General features: G+C 38.1%; 1 protein-coding gene across 1 annotated transcript in view; it reads right to left on the bottom strand.

Annotated features, from left to right (window-relative positions):
- The window catches only part of LOC119167143 (uncharacterized), a 30,614-nt gene extending 14,973 nt beyond the window's left edge, over window positions 1-15,641 (bottom strand). Inside the window, exons 1-2 of the mRNA XM_075867916.1 lie at window positions 13,622-15,641; window positions 12,206-13,018 (exon numbers count right to left, since the gene is read on the bottom strand). Coding sequence (XP_075724031.1) covers window positions 12,206-13,018; window positions 13,622-13,664 — 856 coding nt within the window. The 5' untranslated portion in view covers window positions 13,665-15,641. The remainder of the gene's footprint in view (window positions 1-12,205; window positions 13,019-13,621) is intronic.
- Between the last annotated feature and the right edge of the window lie 4,457 nt (window positions 15,642-20,098).

A 20,098-nucleotide genomic window follows, 5' to 3' on the forward strand; every position in this document is an offset into this window, starting at 1 on the left:
GTAAATATATGTCAATTTTAGTGTATTATTTTAGAAACGGCTGCGAGTATTCACATAAAATTTTATGTGCTCACAAAAAATGCCACAGGGTATCAAGTGACAGTTTTTTATGCCTAGGTTGCTTATCCTTCCTATGGTCAACTCCCAAATTTAGGAGGTTCACTTATTCAATGTACCTCTTCCCTACAACTACTGCAAGGAATGTCACTGTATTTAGCTGTGTTGTTGTAAAGACTCACAGGTTACATGTGAACAAAAAAAATATTACATTTTTTATGAAGTCCTTGTAAAAAAAATAAAAATACTGCTTTCACAACACCAGGGAGGTTGTGGATTGTTGTGTAATTTTTTTACAGCTTCACCTTTTTATGAAATCAGCAATTTCTTTAGTTCAGATTGCTTCTAATTTGTTGTAGCTAATGCATACAAAGTTTCATCAAAATTGCTTCAATACTTTTTTAGAAAAGGTACATTGAAGTTGAAAAATTTACAGGAAACAAAATTCTAGAAAAATGAAGTTTTATGTGTGCAAACTGCTTACGCCAGGAAATGTGTGGCGCACTTCGGCACGGCATTTAAACCGCTTAGAGCGGCCGCTCGACGACAGGCTTCCATAGGTTTGTTGCTCAGAGTACAGAGGATTTTTGGGGCTCAAAATTGCAAATTCAATTTTTGGGGGGTTTACCCTATCATACCTCCTTAACACGAATGAAGAACCTATGTTCCTGAAAGGCAAAAAGCCAATGCTTAAGGCTGATGCCGTTTCAATGATTTTCGAATAACTTCATATCTCACGAAGTGCCAATCTCGACCATGCTCATCAACAATGTAACCACCATGCTAATGACCACATGAGTCGCAAACAAACATGCTAGGTAAGGGATGCATTTCCTGTTCGGCAGGTGGTGGTCAAAAAACAAAGATCAAAAGGTAATCTGGCACTCCAATATAAACTCTATGTGTCGGTGTTCATGTTGCTTAAGGAACTTATTCCGTTTCCAATATGTTGGTGCTCTGTGTATGTGATTTGTACAGAAAAATTATTATATGATCGCGCTGCTATTTTGTTTTTACAAAAGCAACCTGTATTCTTTTTTTTATTAAATTATCAAGCTTTTCTTTTCTTGCATTTCCGACCTCAATGACTATATCAACATCAGTCAAATTAAAATATCTTAACCTCTTGTCAACAGCTTTGTATTGAAGGAAACATGATACCTACTCTCGATGGTTTTGATCTGCTAAGATTAGGGCTCCATATTATCGGAGTTAATTATTCTTGAAATTCGCAGGTTGTTTTCGAGAGCTTATATTATGGGAAAAAGTTTGGCATTTACTATAGTTGATTTCTAGCAAATCATCAATTTTCTAAAATTAGGTGTTTAATATTGCATAATAAGGTGTTGAAATGTGGACTCAGCAATAATAATTTCCAGTGAAATTGCTTCAAGTTGTTACTGATAATCATGCTTCTTCATTCTTTCATTTTTCTTTCTCACTTACTGTTTATTTACCCTGTTAATAGGGCTGTTTTTGATGTCGCTGTATATTATCACCAAATTGTACATTTGGGAGACTGGAGCTAGTCAAGCTGGTCCTCAAATCAGAGGGCCTAGTTTTTAATATCTTTCTCAATATACCAAAACTTTAGATGAATCCTTTAGATGAAACCTGACCACAATATTGTATGAACCCAGTAAGTGTACTCAATATGTATGAAGGGTTAGACCACAAAAACAAGTATACACACAAGTATAACTACTTCAATACAAAATAATTACGTTTGTTTGTATTGAACCTCGAAGCTTGTTGTAACCTCGAAGCCTCGAAGCTTGTTGTAAAAGATGCAAGCATACTTTCAAAGGTTAGTGCCACTGATAGAGGTGCACTTCTGTCGCATGATTATTCTTATCTTTGAAAATTCCCTTTAAATATTGAGAAGGCCCCTTGCAAACCAAGAGTTTATTGTATTAATTTGAATGGCCAAATATTTTACAAGCCGGTGTTTGTCAGATTTTTTTGGATTAACCTGAAAACAAGCATCAATCATAAATCATTATCTACTCTGATCAATATGTTGAACAAAGAACTGACTAATGTCGTTGAACGGTGTCGCTTAAACAACTTAATTTTAAACCCGCTCAAAACTTAGTTCATGGTTTGTTTTAAAACATCACAAAAAATGCTACCTTTCATTCCACAAGTGTTCATTGTCAATCATTTCATTCCTGCGTCTAACTGTGTGTGTTTTCTGGGCGTAAAATTAGACCCTCATTTAAAGTTCACCAATCTTATTCTTTACGTCAAACAAAAAACAGCATTTGGTATAAGATCACTCATCAAATCTCGTCCTTTTTTTTTCACTTGAAGCCTTATTGTCTTTATACTTTGCCTTCATGCATAGTCACATCACCTATGGCATCACATCATGGGGAAATACATATAACACTCATATTTCATCTGTACAGCACATTCAGAATCAGGCCATTCGCATCATTACCAACAGTTCATTTTATTCTAATGCTACCCCACTCCTTCAGGCTAACTGTACTCTTACTGTGTCTGGCTTATTTAATTTTCACTTAATCATATTGTTATATAAACAACTTAACAAACAGCTTGTGTTTGATTTTATTGATGCTAGTTTACTCACTAACACCAATAGCACTAGATTCGCCCACAGTCACAACTTCCTTTTACCTAAATGTAACACCAATTATGGCAAAATGACGTCCGCCTTCGCGGTCATTAAATTGTGGAATAACCTGCCCTGTACACTAAAATCATCATCATCTTTTCATGCATTCAAACGTGAACTTAAAAACTTCATCTTGCATAACTAGGTTGACAACGATGATTACTTAACGATTGTTATGTATTCCGGGCATGAAACTGGTAAGCCTTTGCAAATTTAGGTTATTGCTTTATGGCGTGATTATGTTTTACTTGTATAACTTATTACTATTATTCTTGTGTCGCATTCTGACTGCCTTTTTTGTTTACTTGATGTTATTTTATGTAAGTTCACTGTTTACTTTTCACTTATGTTGCGTATTTTACGTGCTGTTATAATTATTATTTTATTGTTATTGTTAACCGAGGGTCCCACTGCAGTCGCTTGACTTTGGCACCCTCGTCTGCATACTACATTCTACAAATTTTGTATTTTGAATAAATGAATAAACTGAATAAACTGAATGCATACACTGAATGTTCACAATCACATCTAGGAAAATTTGGAACGCTCTGTGCCTTGAAAATAGGTCAAATTCAAAGCTGGATTCAGCTTGCTATTGGTCTCATGGGAGCGCACCAAAGGGAGGAGTGGATGATGTGCGACAAAAAATAGCCTTAAGCGGTTAAAAGTGCCTTGATGTCTCTCGCCTACATAGACATCTGCATTGGCATTGCTCAAAGTAGCACATGATACTGTGATAGTTATTTGATGCTATATGTGTAATTTGTGTAATTTGTTGCTTCAATAAATAATGAAACTTGAGAGGAATGATAAGACACACAAATGAAATACTGCGAATTACGCCGAGATGCAAAATTTGCCTTTGTTTCGCATGTGTTCGTGCTCTAGCGGTTTGCACGTTGAGCAGACACCAGCCCTGACAACGGAAGTAATTTTATGGCACATTCAATCACTCGTTACCCTAATTTATTCACATGCATATAACTAAATGTTCATGCGACCCTGGTTCATGATATCGCTGTTCTCACGCCCATAACAGGAAGTCAACCAGAGAGAACACCGATACAACACGAAAACACCGGATTCGAGCTTGGGGGCTTGGGTTTGCTCTGGCACGTCACGTATACGTCACATAGTGTGTGTGATCCTTCCAGTTTGATGATTAAGAAGGCAGGCAAGAAACTCAGCTTGCAAAGGCTATGAGGGGTGAGTTGCAAATATTTCGAGCTCGGCTCCTTGCAACATGGTTTCATGCCGCTCCAGAACGTTGTGTATTCTCAGCTCATAATGAACCAATTGAAAAATTTATCTGGCATAATGTTCTCTATCGGGCACGCAGAAGCTTCCAGCATCTAGCTAAAATTTGTGATGTCAGTTGTAGAGGGGCCCTTTGAAAATCTGCGTACACTCAAACGTCGCTATAACAAAGTCACATATGCCACAAAAATACTTCGTTATAGCAAAAAATTCGTTATAAACAATTATTTGCAACACTGTATCTATGAGAAAGCTATTGGTTACTTACTTCGTTATAACTGATAATTCGTTATATCGAGCCCTGAATGTATTAAGCAGGTTTATGGAGCTCAATAGTGCACAAGCGTAATTGCTTGAAAAGAGTGCGTTTAATGCTCTAGTACAAATGCGGTAGTAAATCGCAATTATTTGTGCACATAAACAAAAGCTAGAAGGATCACAACATTCTCACAGTATTTATACTCATCTATAAAATTTCTTCAACAAGAAAGCATTAAAAGGGAAGACAAATAAGCCTATCAATACCATCACCAAACCTACATGGCAACATTGAGCATAATAATGTTCTTATTAAAAATACTTTTGCTAATAATGTACAAATAATACTATAATGTGCTTATTAAAATACGTAGTTGCTGGATGGGTAAGAGACCACAAAGTTGTGAAAAGAAAATGAGTCGGTTTACTCAAATACAGTAGACTCTCATTGTTTTTTTACTTTCCCCACCTTTGTTCATCTCTCAGTAAACGAAACTGCTGTTAAACGGGAACACATTTTCTTGGTACCTTCAGGCCCTGTTTAAAAAGAGTTCACTGTATAGATCTCCATTTGAAAACAATATAAAATCCAATTCAAAGGTTTTACAGGGTAACAGCATGACTTGATTATAAATCAATGTTATGGACAAAGTGGGGTTAATTTAGTACTACCTAGAGGTCTTCTGCAGATACAAAAATCCACACACACAATTGCTTCTACATTCAGAGCCTTAAGTATGAAATAGTACCATGGAAATGAGAGGGGGGGGGGGATAATGTTAACTGACACATGTTAACTGACACATGTTAACTGACATATGTTAACTGAGATTAATTCTTCAAAGAAAAACACTTCAAGGCAATTTCACACAAGATGGAGCTGGTTAATCAACCATGTAAATTTGCTCAACATACACGTATGCAATTACTAAAGGACCAAGTTAATGAAACACACTGTTGCTAAGAAAATATGCAGAATACAATCCCTTGCCTTCTACAGTTTCGCTGCAATGTTTTAGGATCCCTTGACATTCCCTTAGATGCGTAAGTATGCCATAAAGTATACAAGATTGTATGCTGAACTGAACAACGTGAAGTACAACAGAAGTAGTACTTCATAGTCCTTCAATGCTATTATTGAAACAGTAAAGGAAAGTGTTCTAAAGGGCAATAGGTATGACTAAGTTAAAAACAATAAAAAATTTGGCGCCTAGTGAAAATAAAGACCTTTTATCAACAATTTACATTCTTTTAAGCAAGAGCTTGTATAATAGTGCTTGTAATACATGAACTTTCATGTTCAATACATTTCACTGTCTTCAAGCGATAGCATTACTTTAAAAGACACACCAGAAAGTGAACACTCTAGAAACTACAGAGACCAAATACGTGAGTACACAGAAAAAGATGAACTCGTATTGCGTAAATAGAAAACCACTGAAAGAGTCAGTTAGGAATCTGCAATAAAATTACAAAACACAGCCATTAACATGAAATAACACGACATATTCCATGATTGATTGATTTGATTGATATGTGCGGTTAACGCCCCAAAACCACCATATGATTATGAGAGATGCCGTAGTGGAGGACTCCAAAAATCTGGACTACGTGGGCTTGTTTAACATGCACCCAAATCTGAGCACATGAGCCTACAGCATTTTCGCCTCCATCGAAAATGCAGCCGCCGCAGCTGGGATTATGACATATTTCAAGAATGATAGACAACACGGGGACAGCATTTGAGGCATTCTGTTTTCATAAACGCAAGTTATCTTTCAGAAGCTTTCAAAGTGATTTGACATAAAGTATAATACACTCAGAATTCGATATAACGAACCCAGAAATAATGAAATATTGGTTATAACTAAGTAATAGAGAATAGTCTTGCAATAGAAAACTTGTTAGCAATATACCTTTATAACAAATTTTTCTGTAATAACGAACTTATTTTCTTGTGAGATGTTACTTTGCTATACTGTGTTAAAGTGAGACGGTTTAGTGGAGAACAATTTCTATGCCTGTATGTGGTGTAAAAGGAAGCATAGTCGCAGCTTGTATTATGCACTACTCACGAACCTATACTCAATAACCATAAGCATGTAAATGGCAAAAAAAATGTTTTACCAAATTTTACTTGAAAGCCAGCTTTACGCATGTGAATCAGACTTGTTTCACATGCATAAAGCATGCATTTAGAACATTCGCTGCAAATCCTCGAAACATTGGCAAACACATACTATAGCGAGTCTGACAGTTGTACAACAAACCAGAAGCCACAGTGCATCTACTTTCCTTACCCGATGCCTAAAGGCTCCCAATCCAAAGCATCAACACACTTTTAAAGGAATCTTCTGCAAGATTGGACAGATGCCAGACCCCAACGTGCTTGTGTCCATAGTGTCGCGACGCCACATGTAAAAATCAAAGCATAGTGTGAAGCCAGCGTAAAGTTCAACACATAAGAGCAAATAAAAACTCATAACTCTGTTTGAAAGGTGAAGCGAGAGCTGATTATTACTAAAGAACTTGGGCTTGAATTTTGTCTGTTTTGATCCAGTGATGCAGCAGTGCATTATCAGGAATGCCAACAAACAAAGGTTTTATTGCACACTACACAACTGGCACGAAATGAAATAAAGCAGGACAAAGTAAAAGAATGAATTGGTTTATACAGAGATATTATACTACGAGAACTCAAATGTTATTAATTTTAGTGCAATACACTTATTAATAGAGGAAAAAAGAAAGGTTGAAATTTCATTTTTAAATTGCACACCGAAATCGGGTCGCGTGTAGATTTCAATTTGTATTTGTCTTAATGTGGTGATTTCGGCACCAAAAAATTTGCCAGAACTTGGTAAGTCAAGTTTATGTCTTCTCTCAGAGGACAATGTTCTCTATTTTTACTTATTACAAGCTACGCAAGACCAGCAGATGCCGTCAGAATCTTTGAAATCTTGGTGTCTGGTGTGGGAATTTAAAGGTTGCATTTCAAACTGCATTTTCGTTTTGCATGTTCTTTCGTTTACCAAAGCATCTCTTCACGACAATCGCAGTAATTTTAGAATTGTAAAAAACTAATTTACTAATGTAAATTTACTTGGTATACGAAAAAAATGTCACTTTAATACCATGTTAAAACTTGATAAAGAACAAACATAACGTTGCCATAGTAATAGTTTTACCATGAAATAGCCCCTACTAGGATAGATGGCGTTGATTACATGAACATTCTGCCAAGCAGTTTCACGGGTTTACGGAGCTCAGCTGTTCACATGTTTGACTGCTTGAAAACCGTGTGTGTAATGCAATGGCGGATGTAGAGGGGGGGGGGGGGGGGGGGGGCGGGAGGGGCAATCATTTTTCCCTTAACTCTTTGTCAACACCTCCCACCCCTCTATTCAGTGCTCGCAGTCCACCTTCAATCACCAATCAGACAAATTAGTGAAACCACTTTGAGCACATATTAACAGTGTTTATGCTAGGAAAAGATTTTTCTGCTAGTAAAAATAATAGGTTATGACTACGCCCCCTCTGCTATGTTACTTCAGCGAACCCCTTCCCCCCCCCCCCCCCCCCCCCCCAAAAAAAAAGAGTGCCTGGATCCGCCGCTGGTGTAATGCCCTAATACAGACGCAGCAGCTAAACAAAACAAAGTTCGGAGCATTTACAAAAACAAAAAAAGCCACACGAAGCACCACAGTTGCAGAGTATTGATTATTACTAAAAAATTCCTGCTGCACAAATGCATTCAACAGCAACACAAATGAACATATCAATGCCATCACCAAACTTACAAGGAAATACTGAGAAAAATAAGGTACTTATTATTAGAATACTTGCAGCATGATCATTAAAACATAAGAAATGAATAGTAATCATGAAACAGTAGTTTATTGAGCTAAATAAAACAGTTACATCAAGTGACAAATGATTAAATGCTTAATGAATTGAACAAAATGGTTACAAGCGGGTGTAATTTGAGAACTACACAGGATAAGCGTGCTTATATGTCCGAAATATACAAGAAATTTCACACAGATTATTAATAAGCAATAAAATAAAAAGAGCTGCAGAAAAGCATATAGGCACAAAAACATGGTCAGAGCACTAGTAGAGGCTAAAAGTGAAAAAGAATGACATCTTATTGTAGAAACGCACAACCACATTCCATGAGCTTTTCTAGTGAAAATGTATATATCCGATTACCTACAATGTTAGCACCGACAGTTAACTTTGCAAGTTAGATATCATACAATTGGTATTGACTAAAGACATACATAAGTCCTCAGAGAGCGGAGTTAATGAATGAGTGCTCTCAAATGTAATACCAGTACAAAGTAATATTCCATAATACACACTATGACCCTGTAACATCACCATCAAAAGAAAAGAGCTTGCAGCATTATATGTGGGTGGCAACATCAGTCTTAATACAAATAAAACAACTTGTCACATACTTCCCTACAAACTAAATGGAACAGCTAAACTGTCCTGTGAAGTCAGCGTAAAGTAACACATAAGAGCAAATCAAAACTCATAACTCTATTTGAAAGGCGAAGCAAGAGCTGATAGAAACAGCAACTCATTAGAATGCTTTATACAAAGCAAGGCACGTAGTTTAAGCACATTATAGAGCAGCAGATGTTCCAATACTGACTGCATTAGCAAGCAGTGTCACGCGTGCACAAGCAAACACGAACTTCTCATGACAAATTCAAATACTTAATTTCACAATTGAACCATGATAAACCACAGAACCGAACAGACAGCATTGCCGCACTTTTAGCTTTCCGAAATTCATACAAGAGACTCTACTCAATTTCTCCACCCCCACCGCCACTAGTCAGGTGTGTAATGGCGGCATGCTTTCTTCAAAGCTATTCCTTAAGAGCCGAGTGTAAGGCGTTATCAGATTTTATTACGGTCGCACTTTCCGTGAATCACTACATGAATTATGAGATCGTGTATGCAGTGCCCTTATATAAATTAGTAGTCAGAACTTGTCGTTACGAAGTAGCATCAAGACAATCAATTTGTTAACCCTGATATTCAGTCCAATGGTAGAGATGAAAATTAGCGACAGTCTGGCTTGTATAATAATGCTAGATACAAAAACGCATTATTTTAGGCTTCAAAACCCCCACATAGTTAATCTCTGCCTGTACCCTTGAGATATTTGAATCTTAAGTTCATCTGTTGAAGCAAGCAGTCGAATGTGCCTTTTCTTTATTTTATATGAATGACAATGATTATTAACAGTTTTGCAGACTATAACAATGTGCTTGTGTTTCAATATTTATTTTTACTTTGATGCTACTTTTGAGGTATTAAGCCTTGCACAGTGTGCCAAATGTTTGTTCACTAAAGTCAATATAACAGCTTCTCTCACATTTTCATTTTAAAAACATATTTCACTGAAACCAGGTGTGACCAATCAACGCTTGCATTAGATTCACTAAACCGATACTTTGCTCGACCAGCATTCGTTATAACAAGATTCAACTGTACTCAATTGGAGTAACGCTGCTCAGTTCACCAAAACACCATTAATTATTAAGCATCCATATTGAAATACCCCAATGAGACTCTTCTTATTGCAAAATGCACACCTACAGTTAGTGATTTACTAACATAAAAGTGCTTTTTTCATGCGTGCTTGAGTAAGTGGTGCACAAAAAAAAGGGTTTGGAGTTGACAAAGTAAAGCTGTGGTCGTTCACGAGAACAAATAACTAACTTTTTATTCAACTTGTGACGCCGCGGTTGATGTTATGTGGTCAGGAAAGAACACTGCCGAGAATCATTAAGGGAAATAAAATGTCTTGAATAATTTAATTAAATTTATTTCAGCATATTTCTTACAAAACTTGTGGGAAGAAAATGCAAGAAGAAGAGCTAAAAGCTGCTATATTAGCATATTGACAAGGCTTCTATCCCTTCTTCCATGGCATCAATAATCCGCAAAGTACAAATATGAAGACATTAAAGGGCCAAAAACAGGCTCCGACTTTTTTTACACCCCCCCCCCATACAAGCTCGGCAACTAGTAGATTAGACCGCAGCGATCACATTTTCTGAATATTACAGCGCTGCGCGCCGCGCAGAGCCTCTATTTCGAAAAACGATTCCCGCGCATCTTTCCTACACTTGACCGACCCCCTTGCACGCGCAGTGACGTCAACTCGGCGATCAGTGACGTGACGTAGCACGCAGCTCGCCGATTGGTTTAAATCAGGTGTGAAAAAACAGTAGTGAAGTCAATGTCAGTTCCTGTTCCCACCCACAGCTACGAAACGGTCCCTTGTTTCTCGGCACTGCGGTGAAAGAACCAGCCTTACAGTTGTCGCGTGCACATGTACACTCCTCGCTTAACTATAGCGCCTGTGTGCACGTACAAACGTACTTCGCCCTTGACATGAGCAACACGGGTAAAAAGCGTTGCTCTGTTGGCTGCAAATCATGCGACTGGGCAGCGGAGAAGCATGGGCACCAGGTGCCTCACGATGATGGGGCCCTGCGCGCTGCATGGCTGATGCAAATCGGCCATCGAGCGACGTACGTCGGAGACCTGATCGTTTGTGGTCGACACTTCGCACCTGACGCTTACAAGGTTGACCCGCGACTGATGCGGCAAACCGTAAACAAACAACCACGCTTTGCAGCAAGTGGAAGCGCGTTGTGACCGTTCGAGTTCGCCGATGACATCAATCGCTGACGTGGTGTCACGTTGCTGAAGTGCGCGGAGTCACAACGATGGGCTACGCCTTTCCCTTCATGAAAGAGAGAAGGGGGGCAAAGCCGCGTGAAAATTTGAAACCAGCTTAGACCGACGTTCTAACCCCTGTTACTTCCTTAATATAACACCTATTCGCAAAATTCTTGTGGCAGCATGTTCGCAAAAAAAAAACTGCACATATATCTCTTAAAAAAATTTGGACCTCAGAGCTGTTTACTGGCCCTTTATGACATTGATCTGCACACTTTAGAAAAACAGGAAATAAAGCAGTTCATTACTTCAGAGTTTCAGGTTTACATATAAATGAACAAAGAACAGAAATGGAAAAAACAACAAGGAATACAAAGAACGGCATACAGTCTATCGTGAAAAAATGCACATGTTGCTAGGTGGCTACCAAATACTACAAAAAATAGTTTTAGAAAGTATACAACATTAAATGTGAAAAACTCTGTTTGGGAGTGGTATAACAAAAACACTGACAGGTGAAAGGTTACACGTATCACTTATAAAAAAAATTAAAAATGAAATCAAAGAAAGAAAATGCCCGGCCTACGCGGGAGGCACAGCACAGTCACAGCGAAAGCTAGAAGAGCTGTCTTTCAGAGCCTTTTCAAAACACTAATTGGGTAACTACTGTAAGCACACTTGCTTGATACTCACTAGGGCATTAATAAGAAATTTTTCGGGTAGTAGGCCAGCATGCCCTATGCTATTCTTCGTGATTCTTCTGAGAAGCGTGGTATCTGCTAAACACTTGCAAGGAATTTTGTGCAAATTGTTCATGCAGTAGCTGACGACAATGATGAATTATGGCTTTTACTGCAATTACCACATTTTACTGCAAATACCAGCAGTTCATCTAACGAGGTTAGTTGGTACTTCAACTTAAGATAGAAACAAACAGCACTACACATGGGACAATAATAAAATGACAGACAAGGCACTTATGTATATCGTTCTATCACAATGCAATGTCCAGAGCTATTTGTTCCCATGTTAATACTGCTTACGTAATCATGTCATAGTGACAATAATAAAGTCTAAACATCACTACTTGAACCACCGCATAATTTTTTTTCATGCAGCTCAGCGCTCTCACAGCTCTCTGAGAACAATCGATCATCCCTGTTAAAAAAAAGAAGAAAAAGAAACAAGAAAACACCCTTTTACACCAGAACATTGATAAAAGTCATCCCTGTTGCTCCTGCCAAATCAGGTCTCTTACGAGGACCTTACACGTAAATGGTCATTTTTGCTGATGCAGAATCATGTGCCTTTTGAGGGCAGCTTTCTGATTGAAGCCGTGGGAGCATGAAGGACATTTGAATGGCCTCTCCTCTAGATGAATGGGCATGTGCTTTTTCAGGTCGCCTTTTTCCGTAAAGCTTCGAGAGCAGGTGGGGCACTTGTGCGGCCGCTCACCCTTGTGGATGAGTAGATGGGAACTTAACCTGGATTTTCTGGTGTAGGTCTTTGGACACAGGTGGCACTTGAAGGGCCGCTCACCCGTATGGATGACCATGTGATTCCTCAATGTGGTCCAGATGGCGAAGCTCATATCACACGTGGGACATTTATATGGACGCTCGCCTGTGTGAGTGCGCAGGTGGGGTCTCAGTGAGGACCTCCCCGCGAAGATTCGTGGACACAAAGGGCACTTAAATTGACGCTCGCCGGTATGAGTGCGCACGTGATGATCCCATGCGGCCTTCACTGCGAAGGCTTTGGAGCACGAAGGGCATTTAAACAGATCCTGGTGCCCGTGGAGGCGCACGTGATTTCTTAATGAGGAGATCTCGGCGAAGCCTTCAGAGCATGATAGGCATTTAAAGGGTCGCTCGTCCATGTGGGTGCGCAGGTGATAATCCAGCGCGCAGCCTCGTTTGAAGCTCTGGGGACATAAGTGGCAATGAAATGGCGGCTTGCCTGTGTGAATCTTCATGTGTTGTCTCAGGTGAGACGGATAATCAGTCTCATAGTCGCACAAGTAGCAGTGGTGACAGAGCCCCCCTTGTGACTCCTCGTAATCCGTAGTCGATAGATCGATGGGAGACGATGAAGCTGCGCAAAAAAACAAACAAGCTGGCTCAGTGAAATGGTGATTTTCATTCGAAAAGAATATAAGCTCAAATCAAAGGGTTTTATAGTGCAACCGCACTCCTTGATTATGAAGCATAACATAATGGAGGAAGGTGGTTAAATTTAGAATTATCTACAGTTGTTTTACACATACAGAAATCCACGCACACAATTGCTTTCACGCTTTAAGGTATGAGCCGTATTTATGAAATACCAAAAAATGAGGAGAACTAATAATAATTAATAGTAATTCTTCATTGAAAAGGGCCTTAAGACAATTTCACAAAACACAGGGCTGGTTACCATGCAGATTTGCTCAAATAAGAGGTATGCAATTACCCAAGGACCAAGCTAGTGAAACACATTGTTGCTAAAAAATACATGGAGCATAACACCCAGCCCTCTCCAGTTTTGCTGCAATGTTTTAAGATCAGTTGACATCTTTTTAGATGCGTAATCTATAAAGAAAACTGTATGCCACGATGTATGCTGAACTCAACAACGTAAAGTAATACAAAGGTCAGTAAGAAATTTGCAATAAAATTACAAAACACAGCCAATAACATGAAGTAACCAGCATATTACAAGAAAGGTAGACAGCATGGGGTTCAAGATAACATTCTTCCATTGACTTGGGACCTCAGAGTCCTTCGATACTTCACGATGTTTACCTAGGAAGAGATAGAAGGAAACAAGAATTCTCCATAAATGAACAAAATCACAGGCAAAATCATCAGGTCTACAAATATTGTTCTAACATAATATACATTTTTAAACTGTATTTGCGTTCTGAGCTGGCTATTTCATCATTCGTAATCTACATTGACATGCTGGTAAGTTTTTTTCAGAGGATATACTGCATTATCATGGAGCCATTTTAATTTGAAACATTCTACTTTGATAATCATGAGTTATCTTTCAGTAGCCTTCAAAGTGTTTTGATGTGAAGCATAATACGAGTTATAATTAGACAGCTTAGAGGAGAAAAATTGCTGTGCTTGTACGTGGTCTAAAAAGGTGCACCGTTGCCTCTTTTATTATGCACCACTCACAAATTTACTCACTGAGCATTAGCATGTCTGAAAAAAGGCAAGAAAAATGTTTTGCTAAACTGCACTTGAAGGCCAGCTTCATGGATGTGAAGCAGATTTGTTTTGTTCAGTTTCTACGGCATTGCAATCATTGCAGAGTCGTGCAGTTGCTTTAGAACTTATGAAAACAGTAAGCATTACCTCGGAATGAGCAATTTCAAAAATTTTTGCAGTACAATGTTTCTTACAAGGCTATTAGAAAATTGTTGGGGCTCTATGCCCTAAAACCACTATACGATTTTGAAATGCTTTAGTAAAGGGCTTTGAAACTTTTTGACCCCCCCTGGTGTTCTTTAACGTGCACTTGAATCTAACTACACGGGCCCATTGCGTTTCTCCTCCACCGAAATGCGGATCCTCCCACAGGGATTTGATCCCGCAACCCGCTGGTCAGCAGTCAAGCCCACGCCAGCGGGTGAATGCTCTCTACGGGGTAATTAACAGTTTTCAGCGCGCAACTGAAATTTTGCTCTGCAACGTGATGAGGGGCACTTAAGGGTCCCGGTTCAAAGCATCAGCCGAGTTCATTGAATTTATTCCTGCAAGCTTGGACAATGTGCAGCCATACAAGGATGGGCATGGGGGCGACAGACCCCCGTTTGCTCGGGTCCGTGGTGTTGCAACACGCCAAACACATGTAGGCAGCAAGTGCCCCTGCAGGATGTCCTCATTCTTTCCTGGTTTTCTATGGCAGAAGCTTCCTTAGTGCAATAAATTGCATTCTCATGTAAAGATCAAAGCAGCAAAGCTGGCACTTTGTTTCCCTGATCCTATTAAGTGACACTGCAGTACATTACCAGGAACACCACTGTCAGCATGTTTTAAAGGTGTGTGGCAGATTAAAGTATTAATCTTGGTTTCAGTTTTATATCTCAGGTACTCTTCCATCGTTTATTGCAAAATTATAAGCGCTCAATGAGAAAGCTTTTGGCATTTATTTTGTGCAATCTTGATTGATTGATTGATTGATTGATTTGTGGGGTTTAACGTCCCAAAACCACCATATGATTATGAGAGACGCCGTAGTGGAGGGCTCCGGAAATTTCGACCACCTGGGGTTCTTTAACGTGCACCCAAATCTGAGTACACGGGCCTACGACATTTCCGCCTCCATCGGAAATGCAGCCGCCGCAGCCGGGATTTGAACCCGCCAATCTTGACTACGTAGCTTTAGGCATTATTTTGTTCTAAGATACCAAATTCTTTAGCGAGGTGCAAAATTAAATGTACCTTTTTTCAGATATGGCAAACAGCATAGCGTGAAGGATAGCACTCCGATTCTCCATATTACCAGCATTTACACCTGCTTCTAAAATAGGATTCTTACATTCATCTCCCAAGAAAAAAAATATATATATTAGCCTCAGATGTTACATGCCACAAAAGAGGCCTTCCAATTAACAATTTATTTTCTTACTCGTGAATTGCACACTTTTTCATAGCTTTAGGTTAAGAATATCCGGAAAGTATTGAAGCGTAATCTGAACAAAGTTTAGTGCAATTGCCCAGATAGTTTTCCAGAAAAGGCACAAAAGGTTTCAAAAGTTTTTTCAATGATAGTTACAAAATGCATTATGTTTAAAAACAGGCACAGAAAGTGCCCACAGCATGAATCAATGAGTGTGCTTCATAAGGTTTACTGCTGGGGAAAATTTGCAATCAGAATTTATGGAAACAGTAGGAATTTAATCCATTTAACTTATCTAGCAATATTTATTACAAAAACATATATACATGCAGAGGCGATGATGATAAACAACATTTAAACAAGCCGTTGCAGCTGTCCTGAAGAGCTGCTTTTGGTGCCCTTTCTAAACAGCACACTATATAAATAGTGTGCATTATTTCAAATAGTGAAATTTGAAAAATGCTTTTCCTCTATCTACTCCATATCCTTAAACAAATGACCATTGATTGTATAAAGAAAAAGAGAGATCAAATGAAGTGAACATTATATAGGTTGTAGCCTTGATACTTCATGAACACTACACAAAACTTCACTAATTACATTGCCTTGAAATAGCCTGCACTAAGCCTAATGGTGCACGTTCCATCAAAATTCTGTGTACTGGTTCAATAGTTTTAGGGAGCTTAATCGTTCACATGCATGATCGCTTAAAAAGAGTGCCTCCAGTGCCCTGGTACAGACACAGCAAGTAGATCACAGTTTATTATGAACATTTAAAAATCCCTAGATGGATTACCACACTTTCATAATAATGATTATTGGTAATATTCTTCAGCACAAGAGTGCACAATGGCAAAACGATTAGGCATGCCAGTACAATCAGCGAACTTACATGGCCATAATGAGAAAAATCGTGTGCTTATTACTTGAATTATTTTAGTACAGGCATTGAAATACCACAAGTGAAAATTATAAAAGAGATAAATTTATAGAATACCATAAAACATACATAAAATAACAAGTCGTTCAATTCTTAATGGATGCAACAAAGTGCTTGTATGCAGTAGGAATATAAAGAATCTATCACAGTTGTAATAGGCAATAATCAAAAGGGCCACATAGAAGCCAAAAAGAGGTGAAGAAATTGTTACCAGCAGTGAACAAAATCAGAAGGAAAAAAATCACCACGTCTACCAGCATTGCTCCTATACTGAATGTTGCTCGAAGCCTTCATAATTACTTTTTCTGTGGCGACACACACATGAAGTGGAGTAGAGACATACCTAAAACAGAAATTACAGAAATGAACTGATTAACCTTAGTGCAGACAGATGATCTGGCCAAATGGGAGACTTCAAGCCCTTTATGCGAAAATTCCACCAACTCTCGAAGATTCTCCATAGGTGAAATTTTAACCAAAAGATGAAATCCAACCAAAAGTCTCACAAGACATCCAAGTAAGCGAATGCCGCTGATTCAACTACCAATCAACTTAAATTGGTGCGTTTGTGGACTGTGCTTCTGGTCACAGCAGAGATGGCACACATACGTGAGTGAATGCAGAAGTAATAGCACCATGGCAATACAGTAAACTAAAATCTTTTAAACAGAACTGCCGCTTGAATGAAACAACTGCCTCTAAGATAATTGGTTTTATACTTGAATTCTGCCCCCTTGTTTCCCGCTCTCTTCTACATATTGGCGGCGTTAGCTCCAACCTCTTGGTTTTATACTTGAATTCTGCCCCCTTGTTTCCCGCTCTCTTCTACATATTGGCAGCGTTAGCTCCGACCTCTAAAACCAGGTTCCTACATATATCTCACAAGAAAAAAAAATACTGTCCGCAGATATCACGTACAGCAGAAGAGACTTTTCAATTATAATATTATTTTTTTTTAGTTATGACTCACCCAGTGTTTTATAGCTTTAGGTTAAGAATATTTTGAAGCAATTCTAACGTAATATGAAAAAATTAAGTGCAATCACTCAAGATAGTTTTTGCACCTTTATGTTTAAAAAATGCACCTTTATGTTTAAAAACAAGTGCAGAAAGTGCTCACAACGTGAACCAATGACTAAGCTTCAAATGCGTAACTGTTAAAAAAATTTGCAACCGTAACTTACGAAAAAAACAGTGGGAAATTAATCTATTCATGTTTGCTAGCCACTTTCATTACACAAATATACATAAATGTAGAAGTGATGATGAAAGACACTACTAAAACAAGCCCTTGCATTTGTCAGGTGGCTAAGTTTTTGGCGCCATTTGTAAATGGCTTCCAGTGTTCCTACGCATTTGCAATGCATAGCTTTGCTTGTGTATATTATTTTTAGCAATGAAATAAAAAAATTCTTTTTTTGTCGGTGTAACATGCCATACCCTTAACAAAACGGCCAATGATTGTATAAAGAAAAAAAAAAGCCCAGATTTTGAATGAGCGCAACATTACACAGATTGCAACTTTGACACTTTATTACTAATACATGCAACATTGCCTTAGTAATTGTATTGCTTTAAAATAACCTACACTAAAGCCCCATGATGTATATTTCATTAAAGTTCTGTTTATTGGTTTTACAGGTTTATGGAACTCAATCATTCACATGCCTAATTGCTTGAAAACAGTGCCCTTAGTGCTTTTGTACAAACCCAGCACATAAATCACAATTTATAATGAGCATTAAAAAAAAACTAGATAAATCACCACATTTTCAAACTAATCATTATTGCTAATAAGATTACTTCAGTCCAAATGTATTCAATGGCAAAATGATTAGGAACATCAGAGCAAAGAGCAAGTTTTCATTGTCATATTGAGAAACATAGTGTGCTTATTACTTGAAATCATTTAGTACAAGCAGTGAAATACCAGAAATGAAAATAATCACTAAACAGAGTAATTTATTGAGTGCAATAAAACATACCTACATCAAATAACAAGTCGTTAGATTCTTCATGGACAGAAGTGCTTGTATGCAGTAAGCAAATAAGAAAGCTATAACATAATTATAATAGCAAATAACAAAAAGAGCTACAGAGAAGCAAAGTAGTACAAAACAAAGTCATAGCACTAGTGTGGGCCTAAAGTGAAAAGACACTATGTTAATATAAAAAGCCCCCCTAGCCCAGATGTACGAGATTCCTTCAGCACAAATTTATTCAATGGCAAAACAATAGGCACGTGAGTGCAATGAGCAAATTCACATGGTCATATTGAGAAACATGGTGTGCTTATGATATAAATATGATGCAAGCTGGAAGCAATATGACAGCGTTTCAATGTCTTGTTTACTGAGGGATATTAGTTAATGAGAAGTCATAGTATAAAACCGGCAGCCCCTATTCAAGTAATAAATATAGAGGTAATGGCCAATACATGATTGAAATTTGGGGTTTAACATCCCAAAACCACCGTATGATTATGAGAGACGCATGACTAATACAGAAAAAAAAATATTAAAGTAACATAATGACCAACATACTTGCATTTGTGTACATACATTGTTAGTGTTCACATAAAGTTAGAAATGATGCTTCAGAATATTTGGTGTCCACGCTCACACTCTCTCCAACGACTGAAAATATTAACACTTGAGAAAAATATATATACATTTAGCTTTTATAGAGTACATGTAAATGTTCGTTTTCAAAGATGACCACACAGACAGCAGACCATAAATGTGATAGTTCGACATGACCCCTTAGATAGTGAAGTTAATAACTGAGTGCTCTTAAACATAACACAAGCATGAAGTAATACATGACATAATCATAGACACTATGATTAGCTATAGTCTCACAAAAACAGGACCATGCAGCATTAGATGTGGGTCACAGCACTAAAGTCCTAATGCAATAAAACAACTAGTCAGATTGTGCTAAATCATCTTGTGAAGCCAGCTTAAAGTTCAACGCATAAGAGCACACAAAATGTCATAAGTCAGCCTGACAAGTAATGCTAGCACTACTAGACATAGCAACCACCAGCATAGGAACACTGTAAGAAATCATTAGGAGGAATAAAACGTTTTCCCAGCATATTGCCCCATGCATACAAACTCTCTAGTGAAAATAATGAAGCCATGCTGTCACTGCTCGAACCTAAACGTTAACGTACAAATGCAGCCAAAAATAATAAGATACAATGTCTTACGTCACAAAACCACAATATCATTACGAGAGACACCGTAGTGGAAGGGTCTGGAAATTTTCGCCAGGTGGTGTTCTCTTAACATGCACCGACATCGCACAGCACATAGGCACAACTAGTGCTGAGCACTGCCACTGTCCTCGAGAATAGCCAGTTAAATGTGCACTTACAAAAAAATATATATATATTTGGGGCAGCTATATACTAGTAGTGCAAAGACTGATGAAGCAGTAAATCTCGTGGCATTGCCAGCGGTGCAGAAGCCAAAATACAATTTGGAGCAATTTTTGGAGCAGCAAAATGGTACTTTTGGAGCACTAATATCCAAACTTGGAGCAGGTTACAGAGAAAAAAACTATGCATGTTTTATCTTGAAATTATAAAACATAATTATAAAACATCTTGCATTATA

The sequence above is a fragment of the Rhipicephalus microplus genome, chromosome 6, assembly GCF_043290135.1.
Source record: "Rhipicephalus microplus isolate Deutch F79 chromosome 6, USDA_Rmic, whole genome shotgun sequence".
Taxonomy (NCBI): domain Eukaryota; kingdom Metazoa; phylum Arthropoda; class Arachnida; order Ixodida; family Ixodidae; genus Rhipicephalus; species Rhipicephalus microplus.